A 12,007-nucleotide genomic window follows, 5' to 3' on the forward strand; every position below is an offset into this window, starting at 1 on the left:
GCGTAGGTGTTAATTCGCGGATTACGTTTCACGATTTACGGAGCATTACAACATTTTCACGCGAGAGTGGGGTTGCTCTTCGTAACGTGAATTTTTCAGACCTTATATACATGTTCGTGGTGATAGCATGGAGGTCGGACAGAACTTATCGTACATTTTCTATCAATTTTTCACACGCGATCGTCACTCTGTCTCTCTCTCTCTCTCTCTCTCTCTTGTATATTCCAAGAAAATTGAACATTTGAAGTAGTAACGATGAAAAACTTTATTTATTTATATTTACCTAATCTTGATAGAGGAATAGGAAATAAAATATTTGTCTTCAGTTGCTTGTAATCTCATCAATTAATCATTTAATGTATTGTTTATCAGTGATCGTTCAACACTTCTTAAAAATTCATGATTTAGAGCTGATGGTACTAATTTCATCAATAATAATAGCATCACTCAAAATATAGTATAAAAGAATATTCAAAAACTCAATTTTATGAAGGAAATCGGCTTATTTTTTTACTTTACAAATTAATACATTAATTAACCTAAAACTTTGAATATGTTTTTATTATAGTTTCATTATACTGCACAAATTTGTTTACTTCGATTTGCTCAAAAATATAGTCTGTTTCTGACGTGACTAGCTCGTCCTGATTTTGATATGGTTAATAAAGTATTGGACCAACGAACTTTAAATATTAATTATTCATTCAGAAAGTATACCTTCATTGTTTGAACTATAAGACGATAATTTTTATGTAGATTACATATTTTCTTTTTCGTAATACTTTAGATTAATTAACTTAATAGATTTTGGTAATTATTTACTGAAACAATACCTGCTTTTAATAGTTCTGAAATATGTTGTCATGCGATAGGTTATCATTTAGTATGCTGACATTTATTATACATCATATAATACGTCATACGTGTTATACGTTATTTAATATGCCATATGTGTTATACGTCATCTAATATGCCATATATGTTATACATCATATAATATGTCGTCGTACGTTAATAAAGCAGATTAACTAAATCACAGTATTACATATAATATCTGATAACCCTGCAAACAATACCTATGAAAATATTTTAGCAGTTCCTGTAACTCGATTATTTTCCAGTAATTAAAAGATTGAAGATCTGTTCACATTCAATTCGAAAGTTCGTCTTCAAGAATACGAAAACCTTACGTGTATTCCATCAATCGATTAACTCGAAAAATTCAAACGGCGCGCTCGCCTCGGCTCATAAAATCCGAGCGCCCGCGCACACCGCTATCCATTATCCGGCAAATTCCACTCTCCGGCGGTGAAATGAATTGGGTGTACACGCAACCAAAAAGAAAAAAAAAAAAGAAAAAAAAAATGTAGAACTGACAGAAATGGATGAACCTACCTGATAATCGGGCGACGTTGGCTCCACGGGTCGCGCGACAACAAGGCGCACGTGTGTGCCGGATTGTCGCAGCACCGCGGCAACCTGTTCACTTCCCATCCCCCGCAGATTGACATCGCCGATTTGCAATATATGGTCCCCGCTCTGCAGCCGATTATCCTGCGATTCGAATTGCAAACGAACGAGGTTTAATTCCGCGAATTGATCTCGGCGGCCTACCGAGCGCTCGCTCGCGCGCGCGCGACCTCCACCGCGTCGATTATTTTCTCGCTCTCGTTCCCGCTTCGCTCCGTCGTGTCCCCCCCATCCGCAGTTTCACCCTTTCTTTCTTCCTGATCGTTTTCACCCGCACGGCGGAACGCGGGCTCGATCGTCGACTGTCCACGCGCGAATTCACACGAAGCTCCACGACTTTTGCATTAATTTCATGGAACCGGGACGCGGGATTCGCGCGAGAACCGGCGTTCGCGCGAACAATGAAGCGATATACCAGGGCCGGCTGATCGGCGAGGGATCGGGCGTCGAAAGTATCTCGTTCGCACGGTATGTATTCGTTGGTGGGAATTGTCGCGTGAAGTGGCAATTACGTCGGTTGCCCAATAATTTATTGTTTATATGTATACATATAAGTGTATATACATATAAGTGATCGGAGCATTGATTTGGTTTGTTAAAGCGTATTTTATGTCTCGGTTTTAATTGTTTGATGATATTGGTTGATATAATTAATTTGATGCTGTTTATAAGATTCAGAGTTAATGACTCCACTATTTTTAAGAAAATTCGTTCTTGGTGTTACTGGAAAAAACACTGAAGAAATTTTTATTTACTTGCACTGGAATGTTTATAGAATCTCTTTACTTACTGATTCAGAGATTACTTAATCAGAGATTACTTAATCTTAGATTATTTAATTTTAGATTACTGATTCAGAAATTACTTAATCTTAGATCACGGATTCAGAGATTACTTAATTTTAAATTACTTAACACTTTACCGACCGGTCATTCGGTCGTGAAAATTTAGCTCAATGTTAAATATTCGTTTCTATTTTGATTTTATTTATTTTATTCATTTTATGGAAATCTAATACCTAGAAAAATTGCATAATAATAGTGAAGCTTACGGTAGTACAGTCTAACGCATTAATATCAATAATAGGTATAAAATTATTGATTACTATGACAGCCGATTCGCAGGCTACCAATCGGGGGTGAATGTCGATTTATTGGCTATCGGTCGATAAAGTGTTAATTAGATATTACTTAATCAGAGATTACCTAATTTTAGATTACTTAATTAGAGATTTCTTAATCTTAGATTACTGAAGTTTCTTTCAAAATAAAAGGATCTTCCAAACAAACTATGACATCTACATTAATTCTTAAACAGCGGATTTTATGCACTCATGGAAAAACAGAGTAGTTGCAATTTAAAGTAATATACAGATCAGAAGAATTAAAAAATGCCAATGTATTACATTCAGTCTACCGAATTAACCCCTTGCCGTATTTTGACGTGTTTGGCTGGTCATACAGATCACTATTAATATCTTGTTAAATATAAATGTTATTCCGTTCCTTCAAGCCGAAATAAAATTCTGTCCTCTTGTCATCGTTGTTTAACCATTCAAGTAAATATAGAAAAACACGATAAATATTTTTCCTTTTACAAAAATTATTACAATAGAAAAAGTGCTCGTCCCTGTAACTACGAAGAAAATAGTACGGCAAAGGGGTTAATACAAAATAAAATCACCGTACAGTTTCCATCAGACAATTTTTATTTCTCGCATAAAAATCCGCTGTCTATTAATAGACACAGCGGCTCGCGAAGCGATCCATCTCACAAGCAAAGTCGTTTCAATTAATTCTATGCATTATTTCACAACATTTGCATGCAGTACCTGGCCGGGGCCAACTTAAGGCGAAGTTTGTTGGTCAACAAAAAACGCTCGACGACGACGACGAACTTTTCCTCCATTTACATCTGGTTATTAGAAAACCGATAAAGTTAAATTGAGTGAACTTCGATGTTCCGAGCGAACGCTTCCGCGTAGCCGGCTGCAGTTTCTTTTCGAAGTGTAAGTGCTCGCGGGCGGAACGTCTCGCAAAGAAATGAAATCTGTATCGCCGTCCAGTTGTCAGAGAGAAAAAAAAAAGAGGAACTCACCCGATCCGCGACGCCGCCGGGGAGAATTGTCTTGACGACAACACCGGTGCTGCGTCCGCCGACAATTCCGAATCCAAGACCGCTGCCATCGTTGATCAGGTTTATAACTTCAACTTGCGCCCATTCCGTGTTCAGCTGCAACAAATCGAAACGAGGAATTTCAATATGATTCACAGCAGTTGGATATACTGGTGACTACGTTTTTATATAGTTTATGGGGTGTGCAGAGTTTTAAAATGCATGGGGACGTGCAAGTTGAACAGACCGCGTGGGGTATTTATTTTACATTTATGATGAACGATCTTTTTTAATTGACCAAAGAAATTTTCCATTTTTCTACCTCTGAATAATTGTTGAAACTACAACGTTGTTTTAGAGAGAAATCATTGACTAAATATCTTTATTCAAACAGATGCATGAAGCCTAAATCAATTTTATAACGTTTATAAGAACTCGATTTTAATGCTCGGTACGTTTAATATTAATTTTAATTCCTGTAAAATGGCGTAAGAAAATGAGAATTTTTACCATTATTATCGGCACCAATATATATATAACGATAAATTAATTTGCTGACAATAATTTTTGATTTGAAAAATTGAGACATATATATATTGTATATATAATTGAGATATATACTTTATACTCTCTAAATAAATGTAGTTATATAAAAATTAAGGCAGGTTAGAAAAGAATACTGCTACGATGTTCTTCCATAGAAATGCAACAATTAAAAAATATGACAAAGAAAATACGCTTTCCAAAATGTAAAAAATTACGTATATGAATACACGTATATAGGGAAAGACTTATTAGAGCCACGTATTAATTAAGTAATTATTGACCTAAAAAATAGTACCATCAAACCTAAAACAGTTCTAAAGTCTTCTAACAACTTCTTTTTTTAGAAATAAAATCGTCTTTTTCACAGCATCTTTATTGCGCAATTTTTACCACCTGCTATCACCGTAACACCGCCGCCTCGTTGGCATCATTATAAAAGCGAAATGACACGAACAGAAACGTTCACGAGAGAGGGAGCGAGAGAGAGAGAAAGAGAGAGCACGTGAATTTCGGAAACGCGATAACGTGTACTTCGCGTTCCAGAATTCACGCAGCGTGACTTCGCTTATTCACCGAGCCCCTGTCAATTCTCTCCAATTTCAGCTGGAAATGAAAGGCAGAGAGTCTGTGTTCCAGTTTCCGGTGCCGCTGCTTCACGTGCGCGGCCGGTAGCTTCCTAAAGAGTCGCAACGGAAAATATTTGCGGAAGGAATCCGGCGTTCCCACTCACTCACTCTCCCTCTCTCTCTCTCTCTCTCTATCTCTCTCTGTTCCCGATAAAATATCTCGCAACCGTGTAAACATCGTAATTGACTGCGGGAAGTTTTTTAATTATCGGCCGGGGGCTCGTGGAGTGGTAAGAACTTGGTCGATTGCGGCGGCGGAAAGAGAGCGAGAGCAAGAGAGAGAGAGAGAGAGAGAAATAAAGAGAGGGATATGGGTCAATAGTTCTCGTTAAAACGTACGGAAGAAAAATAGGGGGAAAGGACGAGAGGTAAGCGTGGAAGGAATCATGTCACGCCGTGGTTTTCTTCGTTGCGTTCTTCAGAATATTTAACGAAGCGGCCGGATAAAGGAAAACTCGCCGCGCTTACCTCTCAATCTGCGTGAATTATAACGTGTTTCACTTCGCAGTATGCAGTCGGACAGATTTATGGAGAATTGTATCTGTCGAACTTTAATTTGAACATTTTATAATAAATTCTTTGCATTGAAAATATTATAGATTTTAATACTTTAATATTAAAAATATTATAAATTTTAACACTTTAATATTAAAAATATTATAAATTTTAACACTTCAATATTAAAAATATTATAGATTTTAATACTTTAATATTAAAAATATTATAGATTTTAATACTTTAATATTAAAAATATTATAATTTTTAATACTTTAATATTAAAAATATTATAATATTTAATGCAAAGAGCGTTCAAAGAAATGTCCACTAGAATAAATGCAAGCATGATTAATGCTTTACTAACCTACAGTAAATCGTAGCTTAGGCTTTTTCACATAATCGATAGCCTGTGAACCAATTGTTATAGCAATTAATAATTTGCTATCTATTATTGAGATATTACTATATAATATTTAAGATATTAGATACCTTTCGCGATGAATAAAATGGAGAAAATAAATATTGTTTAACGCTAACGTTATAAAAATATAAAAATGTTTAGAGCCGAATGACTCGTCGATAAAGTGTTAAGCAATGCGAGTGATATACATGAAAGAGTTAAGTATTTAAAGATTTAAATGAAAGAGTTAAATAACTCGCCCTGTATAGTTAAAACTGAATATTATTAGGATTTGTGAAATACAAAATAATAAAACTAATATTTCCTTTGACAAATTCTAACTATAATAACTAGTTTTCGTTTGATTAATTAAATCACTCTGTCTTTGTATCGTTTGTTAACAATAAACTTAAACAATAGAAAAGAAGTCGATAATGTGTATATTATAAAGAAAAAAATATTAGAAATGAAACAGAATGAAAATGTTTGCGATCAAATAGAACAGAGCGACATAGGTTTTTATTTCCACCGGATTTGCCCATTACTAAACAACATTTGTTTGTCAATGCACAGGCGGAAAACGAGATTTAACCTACTTTATCAAGACCTTTTCACCGGGGCGAATCAATTATTGAAAATCTTAGCTCGAGGTAATCTTGAATTTCGTTCTCGATAATAGGAACCGGGCTCGGCGTCGCCATTATTGGCCGGGCTGTTCCGGTATTAGACCGACGGATTATTTAAACAACCGACCCAAGTATCTGCGAAACGAACGCTACAACGATTTCAGTGGAAAACAAAAATATCGTCGGATTTCATCGGCGATAAAACAGCAACCGATACCCAGAGTTTTATATACACGCGTTCGAAGCGTATAAAAATCTCTGGAAAATGTTCGAATGCACGGGTCGATGGAACACACTCGGCCGTATTATTATGTTTTTTATCGTTTTTAAGCTTTGTTTGCATTTTACGACCATGAACGGGACTTCGAACATTATTATGAGGAAGAGAGCTTCGATGAAAATCAAAACGTCAGTCTGAACATGATTTTAAACATAAATGATAGAACGTGAACTTTGTGCTGCACTTATTTTTAAAGGAAATTTATATTTGAATTTTATCTTGAATAAATAATCGAGTCTGATTTTTGCTTCCATGTTGTGATATTATTATCAGGCGCGTGCGAGTTTATATAAAATTGATATAACCTATGCAAATCTGTGAAAAACAAGTATTCTTTCATTTTTCCATAAAATATGGTTCTAGACATATTTTACGTATTTATGAGAAAAGTAATGAAATAGCTAAACTATAAAGGAATGACAGTAATTGAAAATCTTCAAAATACTATTACTTTCTTTTTAACTAACTAAATTGATCTAGAAAGAAAATACATTCTTTTCAACTTCATACATTTTTATTCGACTTCCATTTAATGCAATTGAGGTAACAATTTTTATATTCCATAAAGATCCATTCTGTAGACATGACAATTTAATATTTGATCCGATTCTCCATGAAAAATATTTTAATAATTGACGATCTTCAAAATACTATTACTTCATTTTCAACTTAATAAATTGATTTAGGAAGAAAATACATTTTCTTCGACTTCCATTTAATGCAATCGAGGTGACAATTTTTATTCCATAATAATCCATTCTCTAGACATGACAATTTAATATTTGTTCCGATTCTCTACGAAAATTATTTTCTCTATTTTCGATCGTTCCTGTTAGAATACTATAGCAAGTATTTAATTTCATCCTGATCAAAAACTCGACGAGAAGCCCAAAACACGTATCAGAAGAATAGCCTAATTCCAGGTTGCAACTCGAGCACTATTCCGGTGCCGAATCAGCGCGGCTACGACGAGATCAACACCATGAATTGTTTAGCAGTCGACCACGGGATTCATGATTCCGCAACAGCGGAATGAAAACACGCGGGTCGTTCGATTGACGGGAATGAACAATTTCGCATAGGTCGTTAAAATCCGCGGCGCGGATTCGTGCCGCGTCACGTTGGTCTCGTTAATAATGGGCCGTCATCCGAATCGTTAACGAAACGACAATGGAGGACGTGAATCGAATAATCGGTCAGCGGCGAACGCGAAAATACACGCGGGAAAATGCGGGGGAGGGGCCCCCCTGCGCTTATTGACGACTCCGATTTCTTATGCGGTTGCCGGGAACCGGCTTCTCATTATCGGCCGAGGAAAAAAAATGAAATATCCGCCCCCGGCTTATTGCTTCTTCTCCCTTATTCCCGTTCGGAGAACGACGACCGGATAAATTCCTTTTCCATCGATTTTCAGCGTCCGTCGGATCTCCGAGTCCGTCGGCGGGCCGACGAACGTTTGATTACGACGAGGGCCGTCAAACATCCTGATTCCGCGGTTAACCCCCTTGCATTACGACACTTTTCGCGCTGCGTTGATCAGTAATTATTTTTCTTAATATTTTTAGAAATAGGACCAGACAATTTTTGTTTATTTTATTGTTTTTATGGACTTTTCTTTCTAGACTTTGAGAAGAGAAGAATTTATTTTTAATTCGATGGTGAAGAAATTAATAATATTCACATTAGGTTGGAGAGAAAGAAATCCATTATTTTTACGTGAACTTCAAGAGTTTATTTAACATGTTTCCAATTGTCCGATTTATAGGTCAAATATGCACCGTTTTCTTCTATAATTTGCTGCCATTTTAAAGGTAATCCATTTTTAATTTTGAGTGAAATCTACTCTATGAGAAAATCAAGAGTTTAACAATTGGCCACTTTGAAAGTTGAAGAAATTCAGTATTTTGAATATTGAAGAATTTGAAGATCTAGATCTGCAAAATATTAGAAATCCGAGTGAAATCTATGAATCCGATTACACAAACTTACGAATTTATGATCTAATAAAAATCCAATATGTTGAAAATTAAGAACTCGTTAACTCAAATATCCGGTCATCGAAAATCTAATAACATAACTACCGAAACACTTAAGGGCTCAAAGTTCGAAGATATAAAACCTCAAATATTAGAAAATCTCAAAATTGAGAATTTGCAGAATTTCAATTATTCAGATATCAAGAGCCTCAATATACGAAATGGAAAGCTCGAGTACGTAAAATTAGGTAATCTAAAAATCCAAATTTTCGAAAATTAAAAACTTGTGAGCTGAAATATCTGCTTGGGAACATTTGAAAACTATTGAAATACAATGAAAATCCAATTGAATTGAAAGTCTAAGAATTTGAGCATCGAAGCGGCGTTCGCGCTAGCGGTCCGAAACAAAGGAAACTTCTCAAAGTAAGATCTCGCATAACTCTAGCCGCGATACCCAGTCATAGTGCGCCCCCCCCCCCCCACCCCTTTGGTAAACAAGGCCTCGGTAAAATAAGCAACGGGAAATTTGATGCGATTAAGCTCGCTTCGGGAGGTAATTCGATCGTAACTTGTGTGCGACGACGGTGGAGCAACTTTCTAACGAATTTATTCGGCCCTGTTTCGCCCGAAGAAAACGTTACCGAGCTGGCAAAACGCGCGGGGAACGGTAAACTCGCGGGCGTCGCGCCGCGGCGGACGTGGCCGCGCGAAGAGTTTCGAGTTACCCCGGTCACGTGATTGTGCGCCAACAATACCGTTTCTGATGAAGTCGAGCATAGGTGGGATAATAAGATAGTTCACCGTGTAATTGTGTTTCAAGTGTAAATCCCAAACGTAAATTATAAGTAAATGCGCGGCGACTCCCGCGCACCAAGTGCGCTAGCTTCAGTTGTTTACGTATGTATTAGACTGCGTGCTTTTCGCGTTGATGTCGTCGCCATTACGAACGGAAAAACAAACAGTTCTACGGTAGAAAATTGCGTCATGAATTCACCTGTAACAAGACCTGCTAGGACGTTCTGTCTCGGGAACGTTTAATTTCTCCCGTTAATTAAACAATTCTAGTTTTGCTTTTTGCTATCGAGCTTCGGAATTAATCCCAAACGTACCGAGGTTTAAAATTGCATGAATTGCCGTAGATTGCAAGATTGAAATTATTAAAATTTCTCTTAATTTTTAAAACAAAAATATTTCTATGCATATTTTATTGTCATCATTTATCCTAAATTAATCTAGTTTTCTATAAGAGACGTATTACAATTGAAATTTTCCAAGTTTTTATTGAAAATTTATTATAGTCAAAATTTATAATAGAGATTCGTTGTAACTAAATTTTAAATAAAATATTATTATAATTATTTTCATTCTGATTAATTACGATTTAAATTTCTGTCAGAAGTCTAACTAGTGTTAATTTTTTATTAAAAACATATCCACTTTAATCGTTCTACTAAATTAAAAATATTTAATATAAAATATATGGTAGCTATCATAGCAATCTTATTTTGAAAATAAATATAGTATAGCATAGTATTTCCTTTTGTAGTATACACTGTAAAAACGTAAATAGTAAAAACGTTAAAAGAATTAGAAAAGAAACATTGTTCAACCATTTTCATCCCGTAGAAAGAATTAAAGAACGAAATCGATTTCTACGTAACTCTTGTGTTTTGTAATTAATGCGATCAATTTTTCTTTTTCGTAGAAATCCACTGTCTATTTATCCCACTCTATATACGGACAAGTGAAGCAAGTCCACCTCTAATCAGACAACCCGGAAAGTACAGTGTTTAGTTGCAGGCTGTGGGACAAAGAAAGCACGCAAACCGGGATACGAGAATATGGCCGGACTACAAGTGGAGAAGGTCTGTCTATGTGCAGACCAAGTGGAGAGGGAATATAAAATTCAACCCATATATAGGCGGTACAAGGTCTGCCTTTAATCATACAAAACCCAAAGAAAAGCACGGTGTTTGGTCGAAACACACGACACAAAGAAAACATACAAAATTCAAACGTAGAATATAGTGGAAGTTTAAATGGCAAAAAAAAACAATCTATTTGCAGACCACGAGAAAAAGGGGTCTGCGACCTGACACGCTTTTAGAGGCAAACATTAAGCGAACGAGCTTAACCGAAAGACAAGCTTATGGTCGGACAAATCAGTAGATGGAACGGTAATTGTTTGAACGAAGCGAGTTTGGACGTTTCATGATCAGACAAGTGGAATAAGCGTATTCTGCTTTGTGTAAATAATTTAAGTAGTTTCTGTCGTAAAGATCGACTGCGGTCAGACAGGTGGAACAGGCGGTCTACGTGAACAGACATAATAATATGGGAAACCATATCTATTAAATAAAGTAGAACAAGGTTGTTCTATGAACGACATACCACCCAAGATAGATCAAAGAGACGCGTATATTGGTGCGAGTAGAACGGTAAATAAAATGTATTAAAGTAATGGATTATAAATGGATTAAAGTAAAACATTCAAATGTCATAATTTCCTCATATTGAATCTCTTTCGTTTACCTTTTTGTAGTTTATAAAATATCGTTTAACAATTAAAATGGCTATGTTTAATGTCCCGCAAACTTATTGAATCTTTTATTCCAGTGAAAAATTAATTATCATAACTCGAAAAAACTATTGATAACATTTTAATGTAAGAGTAACACAATATAGAATCATAATATTATGTTATAACCACAGAATATCGAAAATATATCCATTAATTACATTCCCCAAGAAATTAATTAAGAATTAAAAAAGCATGTGTAGAATTTATTTTTATTTCGTATTATTCAATCATTCAGTAGCACGATCGGATGAAAATAATAAAAATTGTTTGCGAACAAGACGCGTTGGCTTCGAAAGTGTTTTTCAGTTGAAACAGTGGAACAGACCCGTGCATGATCAGACCGCGATACGTGCGCAGCAGATGGATTCGGTTAGTGAAGTGAAATACCGTGTTCTCCGGGCAGACAAGTGAAACGTATAGCTTATAGAGTAGACTACTGTCATTATTCATGATCCTACAGTTCTGAGTCAGAAACAGAGAGCATGATTGAAATAATTACAGGATCACCGGGCGCGACGTTGTTTCAGATGCAACGTTTAAAGTGCTCGGTTACTAAAACATTTTAATTAACGCCTTTTGTTAGTGGAATATAAATTCAGGTGAAATATATTTCGAAATTAAAGTATGCACGATTTACAAGCTGTAAATATACGAATATAAAACTAAATATCGAATATAAAAATAAATAAATTATATTATATCGTGATAATTAAATACGATAATTAAACTAAATTAAAGTACTCTAAGTCAATCGTAAGGAACAAAAATGAAATGAAAACGTGGTTCTTCTTTTTCAGGGTGCCCCAGAATTATGGTACTCCCTGATGTGGTTTGAAGTAACTTTTTCGTTAGCAGAAATGTAATTCGACGCATGTAACTAATCCTACGC

The 12,007-nt window shown here is 35.6% G+C and overlaps 1 protein-coding gene across 4 annotated transcripts in view; it reads right to left on the reverse strand.

Moving 5' to 3' along the window:
- The window catches only part of LOC144478441 (multiple PDZ domain protein), a 186,037-nt gene that overhangs the window by 99,741 nt on the left and 74,289 nt on the right, over positions 1-12,007 (reverse strand). For all 4 annotated transcript variants that reach the window (XM_078196316.1, XM_078196315.1, XM_078196313.1 and 1 more), the window contains 2 exons: positions 3,568-3,702; positions 1,396-1,554 (listed from right to left, as the gene is read on the reverse strand). In XM_078196316.1, the coding sequence (XP_078052442.1) occupies positions 1,396-1,554; positions 3,568-3,702 (294 nt within the window). The remainder of the gene's footprint in view (positions 1-1,395; positions 1,555-3,567; positions 3,703-12,007) is intronic.

This window comes from Augochlora pura, chromosome 2 (assembly GCF_028453695.1).
Source record: "Augochlora pura isolate Apur16 chromosome 2, APUR_v2.2.1, whole genome shotgun sequence".
NCBI classification, from domain to species: Eukaryota; Metazoa; Arthropoda; class Insecta; order Hymenoptera; family Halictidae; genus Augochlora; species Augochlora pura.